At 40.2% G+C, this 26,394-nt stretch overlaps 1 protein-coding gene across 11 annotated transcripts in view; it reads left to right on the top strand.

Annotated features, from left to right (window-relative positions):
* MBNL2 (muscleblind like splicing regulator 2) overlaps positions 1–25,369 on the top strand; it is a 161,857-nt gene extending 136,488 nt beyond the window's left edge. For all 11 annotated transcript variants that reach the window (XM_072782586.1, XM_072782583.1, XM_072782589.1 and 8 more), the window contains one exon: positions 22,587–25,369. In XM_072782586.1, the coding sequence (XP_072638687.1) occupies positions 22,587–22,601 (15 nt within the window). In that variant the 3' untranslated portion in view covers positions 22,602–25,369. The remainder of the gene's footprint in view (positions 1–22,586) is intronic.
* Positions 25,370–26,394: the final 1,025 nt, after the last annotated feature.

Here is a 26,394-nt window from a genome sequence, read left to right as displayed (position 1 = left end):
CTTGTGCTCCCAGACTCACTGGTTCCCACTTCACAATTTGTCTAGAAACTGGCGTAAGAGCCAGAGCTTACTGGAAGAAGAACGCTGGGCGCTGAGTTCACAAAGGCTGGATATAACTGAGTAGGGATGTTTAACTCTGTTGGTTTAATGCATGTGCCAGTAAGACCGTGGATGTTCTATTTCTCAGTGAGAACCAGTTGGCCATCTCCCACCCTGTAATCACAGGCTGACTGTAACCCTAACCCCCAGCCAACCAACTTGCAAACATGTGCTCCTGGCATAGGAGATGCGCATGAGGATGGGTGAGCACAAACCCTCGACCTCGCCTAGAAAGACATGTTATTGTGCATGCCCTCCCTTCATACAAGAGCAATGGTTTTGGCTTTGTTTTTAGCTTAATTTTTTTTTAATCAACTGTACTGATAAAAGACAAAAAGAGATAGAGGAGTAAGCTGGAGGGAACGTCCGAACTAATGGGAGAAATTGCATCAGGGCATAAATGGCAGACTCCAGACTGCATTCTACAGGTGGGAAGGGCTGACTCACACTCTTTCTACGTTCAAGTGAATAAGTAATTCCAGTGCCGAAGGTTTCATCACTGAAGAGACAAGTGTGAGAGCACTTGAATGAAGGGATAAAAGTCAAATCCCATGATAGTTGTCACTGTGTCCTCTGAATTGTAACGAAGCAGGAAAGGAATGGGGGGAGATGAGCCCACAGGTGCTCTTAGAGGCAAGTACACACTACTCCTAATTCTTTAGTTCTTCACTTACCACCTCAAAAATGCCAGCTTACCTCTAAGGAAAGCCAACTCAGCTTCCAAACAGATATGGCAAAGAATAGCAAATAAGTTTCTTAGCTTGGAAGAGTCAAAAGAAATGATGGGATGGAAGAGGGGGAGACAGTTTGCATCCTTCCATTACTAGGTTCAAAGCACTCAGTTCCTTTGCTTGTTTGTTATGACAAAGCTAGATATCTGGAAATTTATGTCTAAGTCCAGCTGCCTTGAACCACATTTTTTTGTGATTTTTGACAATTTTTGTGACAAAGCCCTTTCATAAGAAAACAAGGTTGAAGTATAATATAGCAGTATTCATTATGATGGAAATATACTATATAGCAAGTTAAGCACTTTTCTTATTTATTTTAGAGAGAGAAAGTGCATGCGTGACCAGGTGCACAGAGGGGAGGGGCAGAGGGGGAGAGAGACATTTTAGCAGAATCTGAGCTGAGTGCCAGGCCCAATGCTGGGCTCGATCTCATGATCCTGAGATAAGGACTGGAGCTGAAACCAAGAGTTGAATGCTTAACTGTGCCACTCAGGCACCTCGCAAGTTAAGTACTTCTAATACTGAGAGATCTTTCCTACAAATGGAAAGGAAGTCAAGATAAACTACTTTGGTGTTTGAGGTAAATTCCATTATTATGATAAATACTTGATCATGTATTATAAATAATTATTTCCAGGCTGGTGATTTTTTTTGGGGGGGCTCCCTTTGGTGGAAAAATCTTTGAGTGATTGCATGCAAACATGTAGGTTTGTGTGTGTGTAGGGCAGGCAGGGTTAGGAGGCATGGGACATGCAGAGGTCAAATATATCATTTTACAGCAGACTGTGATTGGTAAAGGAACTAACAGGCTTAACTTCAATTAAATTTAAATATCTTTAATGATATATCTATCATTAAAAAAAGTATTTGACAGTAGCCTCGAGAATCCCAGACCCTGCATTTTGCGGTTTATCGGATGTAACAGTTGCAGGTTTACACTTCATTGATGAAGAACAGAAATCCGTTAGCAGCTCTTGGTGAAGATCTGCTTACACAAGAAAACCACGGAAGAAGAAATAGTCATAAATATACATTTTTCAGACATGATATTTTTTACATATTTTCAACAAGTTTTAAAGAGTGAAGCAGCTACATAAGAACTTGGAAATCCTTCCAGGGCCGCCGAAGTCAGCGATTGCTGATGACTGTGACATAACAAGTTATCCTCTTATTAATTTATCCCTCTAAACTTAGATGGAATCCTATCTACATGAATGAGGTATCATTTAAACATAGTAAGTTTCAGTTTCCTCCTTTGTGAAAGGAAGCCTAGCATGAGATCACCTCTGAAGGCCCATCCAGCCCCAAGATCCAGCAGACCTGTGGTCCCTCAGCTGCTCTGCTGGGCCCCTAGTCTGGGATGATAGAAAAGTAGACACAAGTAGACTTGTCAAGTGGTGCTAGGGCTTTTGGAGCTCAGGGCGTGCTAAGCATCCCACCTCCTTTTTCCTTTATGGAGTGATATGTCTTTAACACAAAATGTGCTGAAGTTTTGACAGCCTTTCAGTTCATTTGATCAATTTAGACTGTCAGTTCAAATAATTCAAACCTCATGGGTATTTGCGATTAGATCCAAGTCATTCATAGAAGACCGAAGATAGACCAGAACATCCCATGACAGAGCCTCCGGTCCAGGGCACCTTTACATGTTAGCCTGTAGTGAGCCAAGATGAACAAGCAACAAATTTAAAAATTCTGTCCTCAGAGCTTCATCAAGGAACTGGCAGTGAAAGTTTTAACTGAACTTAGACTTGTAGTTTAAAATTCAGTGAAGAAAAAATCCAAATACTTTGGGGAAATATAAAACAATTTTTTGGTTGCTTGGGTCTTGGCATAGATACATAAACAAAAATACAATAAACACATTTCCTAGTAGCTGCTTCCTGTTTTAACTAAGGTCTTTGGGCCTTAACATACAAATTATATTTAATAGTCTTATTACTACCTAATAGTATTATTTACAAAGTACTTATTATGTACAAGATACTGTTCTAAATGGTTTGTCTCATATAAGGTATTACATATTACATTATATACCATACCCCCATATTTTATATTATATGAGAGAGGGTACATATGTATAGATATATTCCCTTGATCCTTGCTACAGTCTTATGAGTACAGCTTTGGTCATTCCTATTTTATAGATGTTAAAACTAAGACAAAGGTTAACTACCTTAGCCAAAGTTAAACAGCTAATAAATGGTCTTGCTGGAAGTGAATCTCAGACAGTTTGACTCCAAACGCCTTGCTCTTAACCACTGTGCTACACCACTTTTCTCATAATTATAAATACAGAAAGTCACTTCATTCCCCAAATACAACAATCTTTCATGTGGGACCCAATAGCAACACACTGTGAAAGAGTCACTTGTAATGCAGCTCAAACTAAGGTCACTCCTGAGCCAGGGAGATGAACTGAAATGGGGCTTGGCTCCAAGTCAGCGATGTAAGAACCAGCTTATGTCTAGAAACCACCCAGCTGATCTATGTTAATTGTAATATATAACCATATATGAATATTCTGTGTAAGATAATAGCCAGTGAGTAAACCGAGAATTATTAGCAGTACCTATATAAGATAAGAAGTAAAGCAGGTTCCTAGTGAAGCAGGTTCATATGTCACTAGGTTCATGTGTTTGTTTTGTGTGAATCCCTTCCCTAGACTGTACTTTTACTTCTGCCATCATCTAACAAATGGCTCGTTAACAAGGAAAGTAGAAATGAAAATAAGAATACCATATACCTCAGTCACTTTTGGCCTAACAGATAGTCGGAATGTATAAATCTATAGACGCCTATATTGGGACAAATTTAATCTCAGTGGATACATTAAAAGCCATACAGGTATACAGCTTAGTATATGGATTACCTAGGTTTTTTTTTTCATATTGTAAGAAATTTCATGTAACAAAACAAGAGTACAGATTGGAATTCCTATAACTGGTAGTCTGGGCTGTCATGGCTTTATTATTTTTTATTTCAAAACTACATTTTCTTTTAAGAGGGGGGAAATAATTTTCAAATAAATACATTTTAAGCTTTAGTTTCTTCATTTATATACAGAGTTTACTTACTTTACCTAATAATATCCTTGAAGGCCCAACTAAAATATAGTTTATGTAGACTCTTGCAGCTAGAAGTGCTTTGTCTAGCCTCTGAGTTCTACAAGCCCTCTACCTGTGTGCTCATATGTGCACAGGCAGGCAGGGAAGTGTGAGATCAAGGTGAGGAGCTAACAGTCTGGTTGGTCAGAGCCTTGCTGTGCCAAGGTGGCTACAGCTGGGTTTGAGTCTTAAAGCCAAGGCAGAGGCTCTTGACTGATTTGGCCGATAAAGGTCTTCAAGAAAGGACAGAACTCTGGGGAGAATGAGCAGATGGCTCTGAGGCAGGGGAGTCTGTGGAGACTGTTGAGAGGTTTTCACAAGAGCCCAAACTGAGATGGTGGCCATTGGCAAGTGGTCCTACTTCATCTTGCCTTTGCTCTTTACATGGGGAGAGTTACTTTTAACCCAACAGATATCAAAACTCATCCCATTTATTGGCAGAAGGAGAAGTTTGGTCTGACACGAAGGGTTAGCCACAGGAAGTTGCCTCTGTAGGATCTGAATTCAGTGCCTTCACAGACAGCAGTAGAGCACATTCATTGGTCACATATCTCCATGTGGAGACATACTTCTACCTCTACCTCATAGACATACCTCTAACATGTGGCTTCCCACTTCCTACCTAAGTGAGACTTCAGAACCACAAAAACTCAAATACCTCCTAAGCCTTTGCTCAAAAGAAAGAGTTCCTCCAGGGACGTCTGGGTGGCTCAGCGATTGAGTGTCTGCCTTTGGCTCAGGGCGTGCTCCCGGAGTCCTGGGATCGGGTCCCACATTGAGCTCCCTGCATGGAGCCTGCTTCTCCCTCTGCATATGTCTCTACCTCTTCCTCTCTTTGTGTCTCTCATGAATAAATAAATAAAATCTTAAAAAAAAAAAAAAGACAGAGTCCCTCCAGGTGTGGAGTGAATACACATTGCCCATGTTTCTGCAGTGAGGGCTATGGGGGTAGGGGGGATGGTTATCCGTCTAATTTGTTCTGGGAAATGAGCCTGTGCTAGGAAGAAAAATTCTTACCCTTGGATATTAGGAAACTTTTTATGGAGTGCCCACCCCACCAGGACCTTCAAAGCTGGTGAAAACAAGTTACATTTCTGGCAATATGTTTTTAAAAAATCACATCTACAAAAAGTGACAATTCAGGTTTAAAATTATGACCTCCAGGTCTTGTCACATCTTCTGAACACCGCCCCCAAAGATTAAAACCATTCAACAGAAAGTTGACCTGAGGAAGGGTTTATTGAAAATTAGTTAATAATATACACACATAACCTCTATTTATTAGAATATTTGCTACATCAGAAAATCCCATTTTCCACACCTGCCTGATATAAATGTACTATATATGATGATCAATGGTAACGGTATCACATCAAAAAAAAAATAATAATTACATGCAACCGGATTCAGAACATTATGCTTTCTCTGGCCTGCTACAGATTACTTGAGAGGGAAGAAAAAAGCTTAAAAGCATCAGATTTTACTTCCTTCTGAAGTTTGAAGTGAACACAACTTCAAAGCTATTTGTATAAAGATTTTTGGATATGTAAGTTAGCCTGTACTAACCGAGAAATCTAGAAAGGTAAGGTCATGTTTTACTTTAAACTCTCATCTCAAAGAGTTTCATAAAATATCTATTATGCAAAGCCATCTGTCAGGACTATATTCGGATAAATGTAGGAGGCATTAAACATTCCCCACTATTCACCACTTGACCCATTTGAAGCTTGTTTTTTTCATAAGAAAAATCTTGGTTCTGCAAAGCCTTGGTTCAGGGGGCGTAGGGGGGGAGGAGGCTTCTGTGAGATTCCTCTGCTGAACACAGTGTAGTAACTGGCTTCCACGTACAGATGCTCACACTCCTCCTTTCTCCCGGTTGCTGGTTCCCGGGAACAGATTACAGAAAGCATCTGCGGCCCAACTATGTTGTGCTTCAGAAAGGCCCAGACAGCAAATGTCAAAATCCAGCCCTTTGTGACTAGTACTCAGGTGGGGACATCTATCTCAGCAGTAGACTTCAGACCACCGGAGTTGCTTAGCCACCTTAAACTTTTCGCTGATGTTCTAACTATAGAAGGGGGTTCCATTTCAGTAATGGATCAGGTTGCTACAAGTGAGGCAGAATTGTCACATCAAATACTTTGTGGAGAATGGCAGCAATAAAGAGTGGTGTGTGTGTGTGTGTGCGCGCCTGTGCTTGTGTAGGGTGGGTAGAGATTGGAGTCTGCTGTATCTCTTCAAGTAAAAAAAAAGAACAACAAAAAACCCCCACAAATTTTTGAAACTGTGGTACTTGCATTCAGTTAACACCATTGGTTAAAGCTGCTGGGCAATCTGAATGTAAATGCCATGCGCAATGTGGCTAGGGCATCGGGAACCAGACTTCTTAATGAGTGTGGTCAAAACATTTTTAGAGGAGAGGTGGGTCTTGGATCTCTGAGAGTCATACAGAGGCATATTGGTTGTTTCTCTGCAAGAAATCAGAAAATAAGAAGACAGTAGACCTTTCAGTGTTCTGCCTCAGAAGCAGCTGCTTTGCATGAGTTTTAATTAATAAACGTATCTGCAGATTCTCAGAGGAAAGGCTAAGTTATGTAAGCGTTGTAATCTGGTACATTTTCATTTTTCATGAATAATTTACACCTCATGGTGAGAAACTTGGGTAGAATTCTTTTGTATCTAGCACCTAAAGACATAATATCAGCTCCAATTTTGTGCAGGCGAGGAGAAAATGTCAAGGGTCCTTACGTGGAACTTGACTGCCTGGTGAATTGTCCTACTTAGTATCCCTCAAACCCCATCATCCCCTTTTGCGTTTTGATGGAATTTGGGGTGAGTCTTTTGAGACCGAGAAGTTCTATTCCCAGGGGTTTTTTGGCTTTTGTTGATGGTAATAAAACCACGTTCAACTTTCCTAATTTGGGGTTTTCTTTCGTCTCTTGAGCAGAGTGAATGTACAGTTCGTCCTGCATGCCTGTTTGTTTCAGCTGTAGATCTGTAAGGAAAGAGAGCCGAGTGACAAGGAATTCAGATCCACATTCAAGGGCTGAAAGACGAATGGGGTCTCAGTCTTAATAAAAGTCGTTAGGAACAGAGTAAAGTTTTGATGTATAGGCATTTATCTCCACTAGTCCTGCCACTGCCGCCCGCCCTCCTGCACTTCCACCTGCGTGTTTGGGGAGTTGCCAGCCTTCCTGTGTGGGCAGGTGGAGCGCAGAGATCCTCACCGCTTCCTGATGAGGGGTGGGGGCAGCCAGCTAACCTGACTGTTCCTCCACTTACTGGATGTGATGCCACTGTGTGTCACAGACCGTTGGCGTTCAGTCTGGCCGCTCAGCTCTGCTGGCATTCCCTCCAGGCCACATCTCTTGAGGCGACGGCTCCAAGGTCAGACCTGGTGGAGCCTGCTGTCATTCTGGAGGCCACCAGTGTGGAGAGGGGCCAGCTACCTGGAGCTCCCTGCCTGGGCACAGAAACGTGGAGCGATTGGGAAACGTCACAAAGCGAAATAGTCAAATACTCAAACGTTACCATGTGGGAAGTAAGCTTCATGGCAGGACTTTATCCCTAAAGGGGCTGAGGAGGTGGGTCTTCAGGGATGTGTGGAAATTGGACAAGGAAGAACCGGTGGGAAACGTAAGGGCTGGAGATGGTGTGGGGCAAGGAGAAAAGGGAACCGACGCTTACGAGTGTACCACCGTCACGCTTTATGTGCGTTCTCGTATTTTTTTTAAGACCTTATTTATTTATTCCTGAGAGACATAGAGAGAGAGAGGCAGAGACACAGGCAGAGGGAGAAGCAGGCTCCCTGCGAGGAGCCCAGTGTGGGGCTAAATCCCTGGCCTGGGGATCCAGGATCATGACCTGAGTGGAAGGCAGATGGTCAACCACTGAGCCACCCAGGTACCATGCATTCTCATATTTAACTCTATTGGGTGGGTCCTCTTCTCCCTCTTTCACATGTGACAAAAATTGAGGCTCAGATTGGCCAGCTGTGGTCAGTACTAGAGCTGCATTTGACCTCAAGTCCACCTGACCCTGAAGTCTGTGCCTTCTCGTTGCTTCACCTGCTTCCCCGATAGCCTATGTGGTAATGATGGAGTTTCAGAATCAGTTCTGGGCTTTATCCCACAGTGGAGACAGAGAGGACAGCTATTATTTTGTCAGATCTAAAGGAGGGGGGTGGACACTGGCTCACAGGGGCAGAAACTACTAGCCATAGGCCACCCTGCGGGCAGGGGCATTTGGGCAGGACTAGAAAACTCAGTTGTATAGGCAAGGAGAGATTCGTTACTGAGGGCCTGGGAGGGCGTGATAAGCACAGGACAGTGATGTGTTAAATGAGAGACTTGGAAACATTCATCTATGGCAAGGGAGCAGGTGGAAACTAGCTGGGACAGGCCAAGGTCAGGCTCACAGGGAAGGAAGCTACTGTATCACTGAAGAGATGAAACTGGGTTAGAGAGAAAACAAAATATGGAGAGGGATAGATACGAATCAGGAAAATTCAGGCCTCTCGAAGGGTCTTCTCCAGCTCCTGTAGTACCTGGATTTCACCAGTTCCTCACCCCTGCCACATCAGCCTTCCGTAAGACATCTCTCCAATGACTCACATAGAAAGAATGGTTCTTGTTGACATGTCTTCCCTTTTATTTGTGCTATGAAGGACCAATTTGTTGACTGGTATTTTCTGACATTGGAAAAACTGTAGCTATTCTAGCGTTTAGAATCTGTCATGCCTCAGCATCAGGTCTAATATGCCGGCGCTTTTGGTCTGTTTTACTTTCAGCGATCAGATTATATTCTTATCATCATTCCCTTCACTCGGGAGTTTCCAGAGATCCTCAGAGCTTATGTCAGTGAGCTTCCTGTAATCAAACACAGATCCTCTTCATTGTTCACACAATGCACTTCTGGTAGCAGCAGCATCAAGCTGGTCATTGTAATTGTCACCCATTTTCCCCACAGTCATGGTTACATCAGGCGCTGCAGGTCTGACCCAAGACCAGCATCAACTCCTCCTAGTCCTGAAAAACAGTAAGTCATAGGAGCAAATTTACTGCAATCCTGCCGTACCACCACAGTAATATAAAAAAGGAAATTGTGATGCAAGTTACAAATTGGAAGAGGAGCCCAGGTCGGCAGGGAAGCTTCTCCAAGTCACACAAATATTAAGAGAGCCAAGACTAGAACCCAGTTATCTGTGTCCTTCCTAGGGTACTGCTTCTTCTTTCAGCATACATACAGTCTTCCTGAGAATGTGCTTTAAATGAACATTCAAAGGGCCACAAAGTAGAGAACCCATAGACAGCACAGAGACAACAGCTCTCCTTTATGGAGCACTTTCTAAGAGCCAGATGTTGTGCTAAGAAGCCTTTCATAAGAATTATTAAAACCCAATATGGCCCTGTAAGGGTCTGTACTTATCCCCAGTACGAAAATTAGGAAAATAGTTTCGAGAAGCCGAGAAGCTTGTCCAAGATCATCAGCCAAGTGGCAGAACCAGATTCAGAACTTCCCCAAGGCCCGAACCTTCCATGACACAATGAGAAGGCCCTAGAAATGGTTAAGTGACTCCCTCACGGTCACATAAGGGTTAGACACTTGTCTCCTACCACCACACTTAGTCCTCTGTCAAACCACAATGCAGCAGGAGTGTGTTAACTATACATTTGTTTTTGAATAATCAATAGCTTTGCTGCCTTCTTAGAATTTAGAAAGGTTTTTGAGGAATCTAAAAGATAGCCAGGGGTGTTAAACTTGATTCCTTCTTTTTCTCCAAATATTTTTTCCAGTAATAATTTCATAGCTCTTCTACCAGTCATTCTTTCAGTATTTGTCATTGTTACACCAAAATATTTGAAAGGGCCAGAGAACTGTTTTAGTCGTGAGAATTCAGGAGAAAAGGAATTGTTTGAATCAATTTCTATTCTTCGCCTTTTCTTTGCTCTTCTCTGATCCCTGGAACAGGAAGGATGCCCTTGGACAAGGAGGGGAGTCAGAAAGGGGAAATCTAAGGAGTGTGTCAAGAATGAGAAGAAAACCCCATTATACTTCTTTGCCTTGGAAAAAGGTGTTTAAGGGTTGTTGTTGTTGTTTAACAGAAGCTCATAACATAAGTCCCCTGGCTCTGTCCATGGTATATACAGGACCTGGAAGAGGGGAGGTGAAGGTCTCAAGACAGAAGTGTAGATAGATGTGTCTTAAACAAGACTGGTGTGCACAAATGTCCATAAATCATTGGGCAAACCTGTTGGGACCCCTCTCACTTCTGAGAGAGAAAACTCTCATTTTCTCTGTATCTTTACTTAATAAACTTCTGTCCCTTACTCAAAAAAAAAAAAAAATCATGGTTTGCTCTAAGCATGGTGATCTACAAATTATTAGTAAGTGCTGTGTATGTATCTTCCCAAAATATTCATGTTTTGTGGCTTAGCATAGGAAGTTAAAATAGGTGAAATATTACCAAATAAAACAATGGTCTTACGTGCTTCTTACCACCAGCTACTCAGTAAATACATTATCTAATCCTCTCAACTAATGAGTTAGGGACAATGTTTGGTTCCCACTGGAGAGATGAGGGATACTACGAATAAGAGGTGTTGAATCACTTACCCATGGTAACACATGCTTAAGAATGGGCCTAAGAAGCTGGGCTTGGATGTGATCTAACTTTAAAACGTGGGAGATCCTGCCTCTCATAGGATGTTAACTTTCTACAGCAGTGGACACTGACCATCAGACACTGATGGCTGTTGATGCTTTGTAATAAAAGGTTTTAGCTTGAAAAATGACTAATATGAGTGACAGTTAAGACTTTCATTAATAAATAAAGAAATTCAGCCTGTATTTATTTAGTTGTCAGTGACTGGTCAGGATATGCAAATATAGAAAGGAAAGTCAGTGTGTTTGACATTTTTAACATCTTAATCTCATCTAAATCAGGTTTATTACCAACATAGATGGAGTGCCATAGGGATCGCATAAATTTAAGTGCACAGTATTATTATTTGAGTGCCCATTTAAATAGAAGCTGAAACCAAATTTTATGTTTTCCCTTCTCCTTTAGGGGAAGGGAGCCAGCATTCACCAAAAACCACTCATATATCAGACACTGGCTATACATAGTGTCTGATATATTAATTTAACTAACTACTCAACAGAATTTTTAATTTAATTAACTACTCAACAGAATTCCATGAAGTGTTTTATCCATTTTTCCAGACAAGAACAAATCTTAAAGAATAATTTGTTTAAGATTCAAGTAGGTAGGAAGTAGCTGGACAGTTTTAGAATTCAGGTTTGCCTGCCTCCAAATCCTGTTCTCTTGTGTCTCCACCATAGTTGAATGAGATTGAGCTTATGGTAAAAGTAGGATCTGGATGAGCCTGTTTATCTGGTTCCCTTAAAAACTTCTAACGAGTTTCACTATTAGGTTTTTTTCACTATTAGTTTTTAAAGTTTTAACCATTTAAGAAGAAAGTTTTCATAGAAGTAAATCTTTTTGAAATCCAAGTTCAATATCACAAATAGCCTGAAAATATCACTGCTTGATAAAACCGCAAGGAAATCCGAATTTCAGGCCAGTAAACAAGAGCTAGAATGCAAATGGACAAGGACACCATTTCACCCTTCCCAGGATGGCAAATAACTTCTAGCTGGGAAGAGTCTACCAAGAGGAATCTTCTCAGCTGGGATTTTCATTTTTTGCTTTTTCAAACAAGGGTAATTGAGAAAGAGAGATACTGTTTTTCTCCACGGTCTCTGCAGAACCTTACCTTCATTACAGTCTTAGGTTAATTGAGCATCACTACTTGGAAATGAGTGTTGGGGCAGCCTCGAGGAGGAACTCAAAGGAGCCACTGGGAGGGTGTTTGGTTGTAAGCAGGCCAGCGAGCTGAATTAGAAAGCAAGCCTGGGAAGTTGCTGATGACTCAGGTGTGACACAGAAAGCCAGGGATTCCATTTTGAAGCCAAACATGAGAAAGAGAGAGGGAAGAAGGAAGAAGGAAATAAGCATTGAGATAAAGGGAGAATAGAGAGTTACTATTTAATGGGGACAGAGCTCCGTTTTGGAATGCTGGAGAGGTCTGGAAATGGATGGTGGTGATGGTTGCTCACCAGTGAGTGTACTTATGCTGCTGAACTACACTCTTAATGGTTAAAATGGCAAATATTAAGCTATGCCTATTTTTACCACAATTTTTAAAATTAGACCAAGGATCTGAATAGACATTTCTCCAAAGAAGCAGGGATTAGGATTGGGAAGATGATCTGATTGTACTTTCATTAAATCCATAGCACAAAATTAGTCTTTTTACATTAAAAATTCTTTTCTGTTGCTGTGTTTTCCTCTATGAGTTCTGTTTTCATAAAGCAGGTAACTGAGCGCAAATGTAAATTCCTCCTCAAGAGCCATCCTTGTTGGAAGCTGGATCTATTCTGAGATATGCCAGGCTGTAACAAAAACCCACTTTCAACTCAGTGGCAATGCACCTTCATACCTTTTCTCAACAAACATTTATTAAGAGCCTACTATGTGTAGTGTAAAATTCAGAATTCTGGGAATACAGAACCGAACAAAACAGTCCCTGTTCTCATGAGTCTAACCTAATAAGGGAGACAGGCAGTAAACCAACATGCAAAAATTTCCGGTCAAAGCAATTATTACATAAAAAGGATCATCTGAAAAAGTAGAAATGCCAAAAGGATGGTCTGTACCACTGAGTTTTTAACAGAAGACAACAATTGAGAAATAAAAGAGAATGTAGGAGCTTTCTTTATGTATTTTCATTTTTTTTTTTTTTTGGTCTCCATTTTGCCATCTATTATACCATGATACTTTGGCTCCTCCTGGGAGTTATTAGGGAAGACAGATGGTAACCTGGTTTAGCTCTCTACCACATTGCAGAGGTGCTGATGTGGTGCAGACAAAGTGAGAAACTAAGACTCAGAGGGTCATGAAACTTGGTGGCAGAGACACCTCCTGAAATTCTACTCCAGGGTTCTTTGATTTTTCCTTTGCACCATGATTTTAAACACAATTAAATAGTTTGTTAATCAACCTCTCTCTCTTTCTCTTTCCTTCTATGACATGGATGTGCAAGCATACAGGCAAAGAACTAAAATAGAAAAAAAATCCACTAATTTTGCTGGAAATTCTATTAGATGGCAGTGTCATCCCACCAATTCCAGAAATGTGCAAGATGATTACAAGACACCAAGACACACTTCATGTCCTGCACGTGACATTCATCTTGCCATTCCTATTACTGAATCTTAGCATTTGATTGCTTTTCTGCCTTTAGCGTCCTAAAAGCCAGTTGCTAACAGGCTGAATTATACATTCTGCTCCACTGTTAAAATGAATACCATGGCCAAAATGTGCTCAGGATTCTAAATCTAACATAATGGCGCTGGATACAAAAGCAGGATATTGAGCAGGACTAAGGACGTTATGTTGAATCCAACAGGATCTTGTTTCTGTGATTTTTCTTGGCCCAAATCTTCCATTTATTACTGGGAGCAAAACCCCATATTGAAAAGAGCAGGTATAAATGACTGCCCTTGAAATCTCTTTTCCTTTGCTGCATAAACTGTTTTTTCAAGGTATAAAAAAAAGCTTTCTTAGATTCCACCTTCACGTCCAGAGGTCACCTTCGGTGAAATAGCCTCAGATGTGGGCAGCCTCTTTAATCCCAGGTAGCCTCCCATGCCACACCTCAGTGAAAATATTCTAAATATGCTATTTCTAGATAAATGTTTTATAATTTTTCCTCAGCGTTTTAGAATATTTTCTTATATAGTGTGGCCCAAATGTTATCTACGGTTTCTTGATGTAGTAGGGGAATTTAGCTTTCTTTAATATGCAGACACAGTCCCTAATTTTTTTTAAAAGATTATTTATTTATTCATGAGAGAGAGAGAGAGAGAGAGGCAGAGACACAGGCAGAGGGAGAAGCAGGCTCCATGCCGGGAGCCCGACATGGGACTCGATCCCTGGACTCCAGGATAGTGCCCCGGGCCAGAGGCAGGCGCTAAACTGCTGAGCCACCCAGGGATCCCCCACAGTCCCTAATTTTAAAAATGTTTGTTCAGAACTCCCTTTGTTATTTGGTTGGAAACTCAAATAATGTTCTTATAGAGACAGTGATGAACTTGATAGGTCTCCGAAGTTAACTTATGACATTGCTCAAGGATAATATGGTACTAACACCACAGGCCTAATACCGTGTGTGTGGATGTTTCTCTATCTCAGATTCAAGAGAGATGTCAAAAGCACATGCCTAACTCAAAGCCCCAGACAGCTGTGTGATAGAAAAGTCCTTCACCATCTCCACCTGATGGGAGTAGAGGAACCATTACCCACGGTGAATCCTGTGACTGGGATGTTTCCTGGGGAAGGTTGGGAGCGGAGGGATGTGATGTCTGGTGTGGAGTCAGGAATGTCAGCTGGTGAATAGGAAGAGAAAAATCTGGGACTTTTCCCTGCCTGACTACCAGGTGTATTCATCCACCCTCCTGCCCATTTTCCATGGATACCATGGCTTGACCTGCCTCCTTCTTTTTTCCTGGCTGTGGTGTGGCCCTCCAGTCTAGTAGTTGATTTCATTTTCATTTTGTTTTGACCTCCCCTGGCATTTGCAGGGCAAACACGGCCCCAGAGCTCCTCTCTTCCTAAACAAGCACACAACACTCCTGAATATGTTTTTGTTTTAAATACTTCTATAGCATTGGGAGAAGCATGGGAAACGAAAAGTCTCTCCTATGTCCTTTCGTTCTTCTTCTTTTATATCCTACAGGAGAAAGTCACCCTTGAATGACATATGGATTTTTAGATGATCAAAGGACTAGATTCCAGTCTCGCTGTAAAAACAAAACAAAACAAAACACCAGAAATGATCCTCAGAATTCCCCCCAGGGAATTGGATTTGTTGAGGCTGGATGTGGAGTAGAAAAGGGGATCAGGATCAAAGCTTCACCCCATACTCACAAGAGTCTAGATTTTTCCACACGTGACATGGATTCATGTGAGCAGTGCAGTCTCATTCACATCATGAATTTCCACATACCTATTTTGTCCAGATAATATAAATTGTCAGTGTAGACTCTGGTCAATAATCTTCAGTGAGGCCAGCATTATTGCCTTTTGTGCAAAAAATTCAACTATTAATATTCTAAATGATAGTTTTTTCAAAATTTGGAAAGTATATCTGAAAAATATTATAAGATGGAAAATATTAGAAATGAGTCCTCAGCAAAATGATAGGCCATTGAACACGAAGGAATCAGAACTTTGAATCTAAATGTAAACTTTGAGTTAATGACAGAGAGCAAAACAAGAATCCTAACTATACTACTCTTTAAGCTCTGCTGAATTCTGTAGGCATTCCAGCCAGTGTCAGGTTGTTCTTCTCAAGAGTGAAACCCATTGTCAAGTGTGAGAATTTTCTCCCCAGTATGTATCCTTTCTATCTACATAAAAACCCATTTTGAAGACAAGTCAAATGTGGCATGAAACACTGCCTTCTCTCAGAACAATAGTCCCCCCAGATAACAAATAGGACTGTTTTCCAAAGTGTCTTTTCATAAACTGCTCATCTTTGAATTGTTTATGCAGTTCAAGTTGATGCATAGTCTTGAAATCAGCCAAAGTGCTTAAAAGTTGTTCATTTACTAACACATATCGTTAGAATTGCTCCCATAATGTTACGTTCACCAAAACCAAAGACATTTGCTTTTGACTTCGGTAATCCATACTATTTTTAAGTACAGAATTGTTTTACAGCCAAAGCTATACAAATTTCCCTACACCTTTGTTCAGTTTACTTCAACTAAAATACTGCACAAGCTTGGTTTCTCAGACAAAATCAAGGAATTTCAGGCACTAGTGACTGCCATGGGGAAGATGTGTGGAGTACTAGGGAAAAGATGGAAAGAATATCAAACAGTGGAGAGATGGCGGGGGGCAGTAGATAGCAGTGAAGAGAAACATACATGATAGAATAAAAAGAAAAACTGTAAATGAAAGGATATTAGGATGAGGAGCAACAGGCAAGCCTCCTTTACTTGGCCAGAGTTTTAGGAAATTCCATTCTGTTTTCAATTTTAAAATTAATAGTCTGTTTACGGAGATCATGAAACACCCTTTTAAAAATTACCTTCCAAGGAAACAGGGCCTTGTAACCACGGGAGAAGACTTCTAGGGAATCGACTGAGTCTAGAAGCTTTCTTCAGGTGGCATTTTTGTTTATCTGCCATGTTTCTGTCTTTGTGAGTGATTCTTCCCCCAGCCTGGAATATTTTTCCTTTTATCTGTATATAACAACGGAGTAGGGGAAGGGAGAAATGTGTTTGTTTTCCTTAGATAGTCCCGAATCCTTAACTGCCTAGGAAGACCGTAGAGAAATACATTGCCTGGAGGGTTCTTCTCCTGCCTCCATTGCTGTATCTCGCTCGTGAGTGGTCTGTTGGTCTGCTGATGCCAGCATCGTGGTGTTGTGTCTTTAGTAAATATCGATTCATCCCTCTGTGCACCCAACAGTTAATAAATTCTCCTATATGCCCAGCCCTAGCCTAGACATCAGTGATATAAGGATGAATGAAACATTGCCTCAGTCTTAGAAAACTCAGTTTTGCTGGAGACCCAGTTAATGCATCTGCCTTGCTTGGACATGTCCGCATGAGATCCCTTGCTGGTGCCATTCAGATCCACTGAGATTCCTTTGGATTTCAGCAAAACCACACAAATATTTTCTAAGGCATATTTTATCCACATCTTCAAACCCCACACTATAAAGACACTATTGGATGGCTATTCACAGGAGGATTTAACATTATTCCTCTCTTCTAATGGTTTTGTGGTTTGGATCCATAGGAACAGTTGGGTCTTTTCACTGAAATGATTTTCCTATCAATTAAGCCAAGCAGGAAGTGCTCTTACTGACTTTAATATTGAGCTAACATTTGAAAAGGCAGCTCATGTGACGCCCCTGAGTCTTTGGAATGAACACATTTATGTAAAAAGTGTGAATATTTCTAGAAGTCATCTGGAAGCTCACGATTTCCATAATTATTCATATGTTCAGTTCCTGGATATCCACCACAAGGTAGAAAACTCAGAAAGTGGTAATACTTGGTGCCTGTGAAGCCCTGGAGAATCCTACATTGACTAGTGTTCTTTAGCACCCTCTCACATGAGGGCTAGTTAGTTCAGTGGTTGAATTGGTGATACTGACCCCCTCAAGTTCCGTGTTTCAGCCTCTGCACAGAGTATTTTGCTTTTAACCAAGTGCATGCCTCACTGGTCAGCTCTTCTTCAAGTGTCCACCAAGGGCAAGGGCATATGGTTGGCTAAGTCAGAATCTATCATCGTCTGGAAAGAGACAAGGCAATGTGGATATTTCCTATCTGGTAAATCAGTAAAGAGGGAGGATAGTATTTTTTTTTTTTTCTTAGAGGATGCCTGTTGGTCAAGTACCCTGGTCTTTTGGGTGAAAGTCAAATGTCTGAAAGTTGCAGAATTAGCTCCCCATTAGACCTCATCTCCCGATCCAGCCCAGCAGCAGTGACTGCTGGCTCCCTCAGTGTTGCCTACAGCCTTGGTCGCTGCCTGGCTCAGGAAGCTAGCAATCCAAGTTTAGTGGATATCTCTTCCCAGCAAGTAAGGCTCCAAGGGGATGCAGCCCAAAAATATATTTGAATCACACAAAGTTGTGTTCTGTAATGTAAATTAGGTGCTGAAATCCCAGCCTCCTTCAGAAAGTGGAAAGGTCAAGCAATGTAGAGCTGGGTTTTTGCATGTAACAATTGGCTGGAGTTGGCTAGCTGCTCCTGCATTCCTGCTAGGTGTGGGCCTTCCATCTGCCACCCTCCCTACCTGACCCACTCACTTATGTGCATTTCCTGCCAGGCCCCCCACCCAAGTCAGTAGGTTTACTATACAGGAACCCAGTCTTCTTTTTAATAAACCTGACTGCCATTGCTCTACAAGTCAGTGGCAGGCACTTCACCAAAGATGCAGAGATTATTAAATGACTGCCCAACACACATTTTATGGGAAAACCACCCATTTGATGTTCTTTGGGGCCATTCACGCTTTATCTTCAGTAAATATATACCAGACTACTTATGTCTTGGGTTTGTATGGGAACAATTTAAGGATATGGATTAAGTAGAATCATTAGATTCTGAAATCCACCACCTGAAGGAAATGTGGATTAATAAGTAGACCCCCCTGCAGCTGACTGATATTTTTGCATCACAGATACTCTTGTTCCAACCAGAGGGTCCACTGAAGATCCACCTGTACATTCATGCTTTGAGATCAAGTATGTCTTTCTTTTAAAAATAGAATCGCCAATTTTGTGGGCATCATCAGCTAGTCTCATTTTTGTGTCTTCTATCAGTGGGAAAAGGAATTAAAAGTAATACTTCCCAAAATTCAGCATTTTGATTTACCAGACAAGATTTTGACTAAAATCTTATTTTACTACTTTATCCCCCTTCTTCATCATGGTTCTCCTTATATGAGAAAATACTTAAATTTGAGAGACGAATCTATCAGAGAGATGAACAGAAGTACATCCTGTTCAATATATTTGATTTCTGTCCTGTCATATAGAGTGCCAAGGTCCTCAGAAGCTGAAGCAGTGGGCCTTGACTGGGGAGGGCTTTCTGCTGCTGTGAGCAGACATGGGTGCAGCATCTGTCTGACGGAGGCCCCCTGGTAGGATGTAGTTGGCCACCCAGGCAAGGACTCCCTCGGGAGGGGCCTAGCAGCCCTATGGTCCCTCAGCAATTTCTACCCTTCTGGTTCCTGCAGACAGTTGCTGCTGCCTCCTGCCTGGTGTTCCACCCCACGCTGTTTGCTCTAGACCCTACCCCATGGACTCCCCTTTCCCTGGTTCCCAGGCTCCAATAACGGTTCTTCTGAAGCTCTGATCTCCACTGGCATCATAAGAAATGGCCTTTGGAATCACTGCTCCCCCTGGTCAACGCAGACTCTCACTACACCCTGGAGAGGACTGCCATGCCAGCAGGCAGAGTGAGCCCACATCTCCAACTCATGCTGGCTCACACGAGCACTTCATATATCATGAAAAACATTTGTGCTGCCTTTTCTATGTCCACAGAAATATGGTTGGCAATACTGACCTAGCTCTTCTTTGGGCTCTGGCAAACAGGGCTCAGAGCCCCCTGGAAAATTAAGGGGCATGTATTCGAATTAAAAGAGAACATCAGTGATGCTTCAGAGAGGGGGTTACTGGGGAGCCCAATGTGGTAGCCATCTCTCTGACTTGTACATGCTCTGGCCAGACCCCAGGAGAATTTTTTATTGCCCCTTCCAAGAAAACACGGGCTGCAGTGCCTGGAGCTGGAGGAAGGAACTCTGGGTCCCAGTCTCAGTTTGGGCAAGTGTAGAGGGCAGGAAAGGATGCCACTGACAGCCAGTCTGGTGAGGCCGCTTTGGTGAACTGTGATGTAATCAACTGTTCTTTAAAATGGATGGACTCAGGATGAGGACTTGTTGATATCGGGTTCGTTGATATCAGCCCATGTTCCAGGGCCATGTAAGAAGAGAGACTAGGGAGCCGAGGAGCAGAGGCACAGGAGAGAATCTTTTTTTTTTTTTTTTAAGATTTTGTTTATTTGACAGAACCAGAGAGCTCGAGCAGTGGGGAGGGGCAAAGGGAGAGGGAGAAACAGGCTCTCCTCTGAGCAGGGAGCCCGATGTGGGGCTCAATCCCAGGACCCTGGAATCATGGCCTGAGCCAAAGGCAGATACTTAACCGACTGAGCCACCCAGGTGCCCCCAAGCCTGCTCTTTTAAGAATGCACGTTTTGTCCCTATTTTGAAATACTCAGCCACCCTCTGAAGGCTTTGATCCTGCTGGCCATTAAAGTTACAATGGAGATAGAAGAAATTTTGATGTATAGAACATATTTTATATCTACATACAGTATTGGTATGGAAGAAAAAAAGGAACTGGTATGGAAGAAAATCTCCAAGGAGAGGCAACAGGGAAGCACACAAAATGTACCTTTTCATCCGATTTTAAATTATGTTTCTTTGGTGTGAGTTAAAAATATAATCTGACTAAAGAAAGACCATATTTAAAACTAGACAGAAGAGCCCTCTTTCCCTCAAAATGGCTTCTGTATCCGCCCCCCCCCCCCCCACACACACACACACTTGGCTCTTCTTTTGTCTCGAGGGTATCTTCCAGCTGGAAACTGCCTTGTCTCCCCACCCCCCTCAGCCTCGTGGGCCCTAGGGTCTGCACTGTCACAAGTCTTCTGACATCCGAAACAGCAATCAAGTGGGCAGCAGGTGATTTCAGAGGCACTCAGTTGGTAACTGCTCATCTGGACTCCTGTCTGTATTTCCAGACTGTATTTCCCCCCTAGAGAACACTTAATTCAGATTGTGCCTGCGAGCTATATTTCTCAGGGAAAAAAATTAATAATCAAATTATATTTTCCAGAAAAATGCTACCACCTAAAAAATGAAACACTCAAAGCTTTCTTACCTTCTAAAATCAAATCTCTTGGACCTCTTGAAGCTTGCAGCTGCTAGGAAAGTGATATATATATATATATATATATACCACAAGGTAGCCAAAGACCTAGACCAGGGTAGAGCCAGAGTATCCTGGCCTAGATGCCAGGCAGCAGTAACAGCTGTCGGCTTGATAGTATAGTGGCCATTTATATTTAGTCTTTGTCCATATAATGGATCTGACAGGGGCAGAGGGGAAGGGCAAGCTGGGAGGGTCCAGGTAATGCTCTGAGTTAACTTCAAGGTTAATTTACAATTCACTTCCACCAGGTGTTGTACATGTCTCCCTGTCAGGTAGGAGTCCAAAGCCTCACTGTAACTAATTTCTATAATAGCCTGTTGCTAAGCTTTCTGTAGAATACTTCTCTTTCCAGGTGGTTAAGAATATCATTCTATATGGCAATTTAGTGTCACTTAATAAGCAGGGATGTGAATATATTCTGAAATATGTATTATTTATATATTGATTTAAGAAATTGCAAGACTTTGTGCCATAAATATTTTAAAGAGAGTCTGGATAACGTAAAAGGAAAGAAGAAAGAGAAGAGGACACAATTTGATGAAACTTAAACTCTTCTTAAATGTGTCTTGGGGCACATTCTTAATTTGGAAAACTTACTGATAGCATTGAAGCAAAGGGATGAAATAGAATAATTCCTATTCAGCAATCAAATATCTAAACCCAAAAGTGAAGTTATAATATAACCATCTGAAGAATTTGATGGTAGCAATTTGCAGTGGCTATTCAAAGATACTGGAATAATATTTACATATCAAACCATTACACCTCATTTTTGTCTATCAGTATGCGAGACAAGGAATGATATTTTTCCCAAAAATATCTGTTGGGAGTTTTTTGAGTTTCCGTTTAGTATAAATATTTAATATAAATGAGTTCTTCCTCTACCTTTGTCAATTCCATACAAATCCGTACATTCTGATCAATTAAAGGATACTCCTATTTATTTCATGGGAGGATTATTTGGGTTGGTACTATTTGGGTATATTCTAAAACTGTCTTATGTAAACTGCAGGAGCACCCACTTAAAAGGAAAAAGATCCATATGTGTGAATGCTAACATATCAGGATAAGAAATTATACATAGAAATGAGGCTTTTATTAGAAATTGGATCCTAGTATGCAGGAATATTAACTTGATCATAAAGAACTTTCACTGTTTTTTTTCCCTAAACAAAGACTCTCGACAGTTTAATCAATAAATATTTCATTACTTGCACAAAGTTTGGTTGAAGCATTGCACAAAGAATAAATACTTTTGTTGGAACATGCCAAAAGCTTGGCTTTTTAAAAGCTTGACATTTAGAGGCTTGGGTCACACAGGGTAAACTCCCTGTCTTTTGTAAAGGTATGGAGTTGGAAATGAACTTAGAAACCAGGCTCCTGGGAGCACAGTTTGCATTTGATAGTTTAGCTTTGCCTGTGCTTTTGGATTTATTTAGAATACTTTAACTGCTTATTAGAATGTTGTCCCATTCCCCCTTTAATTTGGGACACTCAGACATTCCCTGAATTTGAAACTGGTGGTTATTATATTTTGGGAAGAAAATTACTTTTGATGGGAACACATCTCTGAATTTTATATGCAAGTTAACAAATAAATAATACTCGATTTATTATACATTTAAAAATATTTATATTTAAGCTTTTCCCACAACTTTCCATGTCCAAATGAATTCTCTGATTAGACTCCTTGGTCACCTTAGCAAATATTAATTGGATGATAATGTGAACATATCAGAAAAAGACATGAAGCAAAAACTAAAAAAGGATCAGGGCCTAAGCACCACTGCATGCCCGCATATACACTGTCAGTTTTACAGAAAATACAAATAGTCGTGCATTCGAATCACCATTCTTTACAGCAGCCACATGGCAGGAGTGCTTACATGTAAAATTTTTCAGCATGAAGGGTGGGGATTGCTCAAAATTACAATTGCCCTCAAAAGATCGAAATATATCAAAATGAGAAATTGAAGAAAATTCCTATTTTTAAAGAGTAAAACTTAAACTCGTTATTTTCCCACACAGGAGGATGTCTAAAGCACACTTGTCTTTTTTTCCAACAGATAATTCTGAAATAATCAGCAGAAACGGAATGGAATGCCAAGAATCTGCATTGAGAATAACTAAACATTGTTACTGTACATACTATCCTGTTTCCTCCTCAATAGAATTGCCACAAACTGCATGCTAAATAAAGATTTAGTTCTTCTGGACAGACCACAACTGTAAGAAGCTAGTGCTGCTATATCATATATGAGTATTAAATATGGTATGCTTAGTATATTCCAACCTAAGATAGTTAACTACCTGAGACCAGCTGTGACGTTTAAAGACATAAAGGATAAAGTTTACTTTTCAAGGGTTTCTAAACATAGTTTCTGTCCTAGGAATATTGTCTTATCTCCATAACTATAGCTGATGCAGAAAGTCCAACCAATGTACTCATTTCGATTGAGAATATTTCCAAGTTAGCAATAAACAATTAGCATTAGTCAGGAAATCCATTCCGAGGGCAGGTTTGATTCTAACGCCAATTTACTGTCATGTCATTTACCCAATGGATCAAAGAGTATGTTTCGCTTCTTCACAACATGAATGCTGCAGCAGAGGTGAGAAGTGAAGTAAAACTCACGCCTGTCCTACAGGTCTAGAATTTGAATGGAAACTCAAGCACAAGTACGGGGGACACATCAAAGTGTGGTATTTGGTTTGCCTGGAGATGCCGCATTGAATCGTGGGATTCTAGAATAACATTAACTAGATTGAAAAAGAAACTTTGCACGGTATGAGCTTCATACCCCACCAAACAAAGTCTTGAAGGTATTATTTTACAAGTATATTTTTAAAGTTGTTTTATAAGAGAGACTTTGTAGAAGTGCCTAGATTTTGCCAGACTTCATCCAGCTTGACAAGAATGAGAGGCCCATGCCAACAGTCTCATCTAAGGGATTAGTTTTTCCAACTCACCATCCGGTTGCCTGTTACAGAATAACTTCTAAACTAAAAACCTAGTCAAACAACGAAGCTGTAGGTGAGGAGATCTGTATAATATTCTAATTTAAGTAAGTTTGAGTTTAGTCACTGAAAATTTGACTGTGACTTTAATCTAAATTACTATGTAAACAAAAAAGTAGATAGTTTCACTTTTTAAAAAATCCATTACTGTTTTGCATTTCAAAAAGTTGGATTAAAGGGTTGTAACTGACTACAGCATGGAAAAAATAGTTCTTTTAATTCTTTCACCTTAAAGCATATTTTATGTCTCAAAAGTATAAAAAACTTTAATACAAGTACATACATATTATATATACACATACATATATATACTATATATGGATGAAACATATTTTAATGTTGTTTACTTTTTTAAATACTTGGTTGATCTTCAAGGTAATAGCGATACAATTAAATTTTGTTCAGAAAGTTTGTTTTAAAGTTTATTTTAAGCACTATCGTACCAAATATTTCATATTTCACATTTTATATGTTGCACATAGCCTATACAGTACCTACATAGTTTTTAAATTATTGTTTAAAAAACAAAACAGCTGTTATAAATGAATATTATGTGTAATTGTTTAAAACATCCATTTTCTTTGTGAACATATTAGTGATTGAAGTATTTTGACTTTTGAGATTGAATGTAAAATATTTTAAATTTTGGCATCACCGCCTGTTCTGAAAACTAGATGCACCAACCATATCATTTTTGTTTGAGAAAAAAAGAAATCTGCCATCTTAATTAATGTTGGTCAAAGTCTAATGACTATCTTATATTGTAGATTTGATAACCCCATCAAAAGAAAATCACATTCTGAGTGTGATTTTTACATAGTGCTTGTATCGTTGCATTTGTTTTAATTTGTGGGAAAGTATTGTATCTAACTTGTATTTCTTTGGTAGTTTCATCTTTATGTATTATTGATATTTGTAATTTTCTCAACTATAACAATGTAGTTATGCTACAACTTGCCTAAAACATTCAAACTTGTTTTCATTTTTTTCTTTTCTCTTTCTTTGTTATTTCACTTAAACTCTTTGAAAACATATAGTATACATTACTAAAAGGTAAATTACGGGAATCACTGAAATATTTTTGTAGACTAATTGTTGTCACATTGTCTTTCTTTTGTTTCATGATTTTGATTTTTTAAAATTATTAGCACACAGCTATTTTCAGCCCTTTAATAATGGAGCATCAAAAACATCACCTGTATCCCCAAACAAATATAGAAGACTGTATTTTTACTATGATATCATTTTCCAGAATTGTGATTATAATATGCAAAGAGTCATAAATATGCCATTTAACAATAAGGAGGAGGCAAGGCAAATGCATAGATGTACAAATATATGTACAACAGATTTTGCTTTTTATTTATTTATAATGTAATTTTATAGAATAATTCTGGGATTTGAGAGGATCTAAAACTATTTTTCTGTATAAATATTATTTGCCAAAAGTTTGTTTATATTCAGAAGTCTGACTATGATGAATAAATCTTAAATGCTTTGTTTAATTACAAAAATAAAATCACCAATATCCAAGACATGAAGATAGCAATTCAACAAATACTGTAGTTAAGAGATGAACTCGCCACCTGTATGGGAACTACATTTCACTCTTGGTTTTCAGGATATAACAGCACTTCACCGAAATATTCTTTCAGCCATACCACTGGTAACATTTCTACTAAATCTTTCTGTAACACTTAAAGAATTCCCTCATTCATTACCTTACAGTGTAAACAGGAGTCTAATTTGTATCAACTCTATGTTTTGGTTGTAATATTCAGTTCACTCACCCAATGTACAACCAATGAAATAAAAGAAGCATTTAAAAGGATTTCTAGTCTTTCTCCTTTTTGTGTTGAGGCAGGAGGACAGTTAGTCAAATGAAACAGTCTACACAGAAGACATTTGGTGCATTCAAAGGAAAGCAAGCTCTGGTCTTCAAGTGGGAGATTGGCAGATGGACAGGTTTTGCTTTTGGCTTTGGCTTTTCAACAATAAGAAAAGCAACTCAAATGGATCATTTTAGAAGTTCTTCTGAAATTAGAAGTAAAGATAACTCCCACCACCCGAGTCTTCCTGTTCAGGATTCTGCTTGATAATGAAGAGAACATTAGTAACCAAATGGGAATAGAATATCAGCTTTATTAAGACAAGAAAGTGCCCATTAACCCACAGGACAGGCTTCTGGTAAGAGCCTCACTGAACAACATCTGTGGCTACAAGAGGGAGACAGAATGGTGAGTGCTGTTCCCTGCAGACACCCTGGCCAGGTGTGCTGAGGAGACTGTGAGAGCTGAACCTGACACCTGAGGGCAGGTGTTCAGCAGCGACTCCCCCCACCAGGTGGTGTGCACTTTCTCACACTTCTCCTTCCTCAGCCCTTTGGGGACAAGGGTATTTCTCAAGGCAGGTGGTATTAGCTATTGGGTTGGATCTGATCTGTCCTTGACATGCAGAGGTTGGCAGAAATCCCCTCCTCTATAGGTCAAGGCAGGAACAGGGCAGGGCTGGGTGGAGAGACAAGAAGGATTTTTTTAGGGCAGGCTTAAAGCTTCAGCCTTCTCAGTGGCTATGATACCCCTTACAAGGAAGAGAGATCAGGCAAATGCAAAATAAAGGCACTTGTGTTTTTAAATTGTGCCATCGGGATTTCCAAGGGTAAAAAATACTTACATCTATGCGGATGTTTGAAAAACTGGCTGTCTGGACAAGCGATGTTTTTACTGTAATGCAAAAGAAAAGCTGCTGTCACATCAGACACTCAGGAAAAAACATTCTCTGTTAGTAGTGAAGTAGGGAACAAGTTATCTTAAGGGAAAAGATTTAAGACAAACTGTACTTAAAATTTTCACATCT

The sequence above is a fragment of the Canis lupus genome, chromosome 17 (genome assembly GCF_048164855.1).
Source record: "Canis lupus baileyi chromosome 17, mCanLup2.hap1, whole genome shotgun sequence".
NCBI lineage: Eukaryota > Metazoa > Chordata > Mammalia > Carnivora > Canidae > Canis > Canis lupus.
The sequence above is the reverse complement of the archived record's forward strand: the minus strand, read 5'-3'. Positions and strand labels throughout refer to the sequence as shown.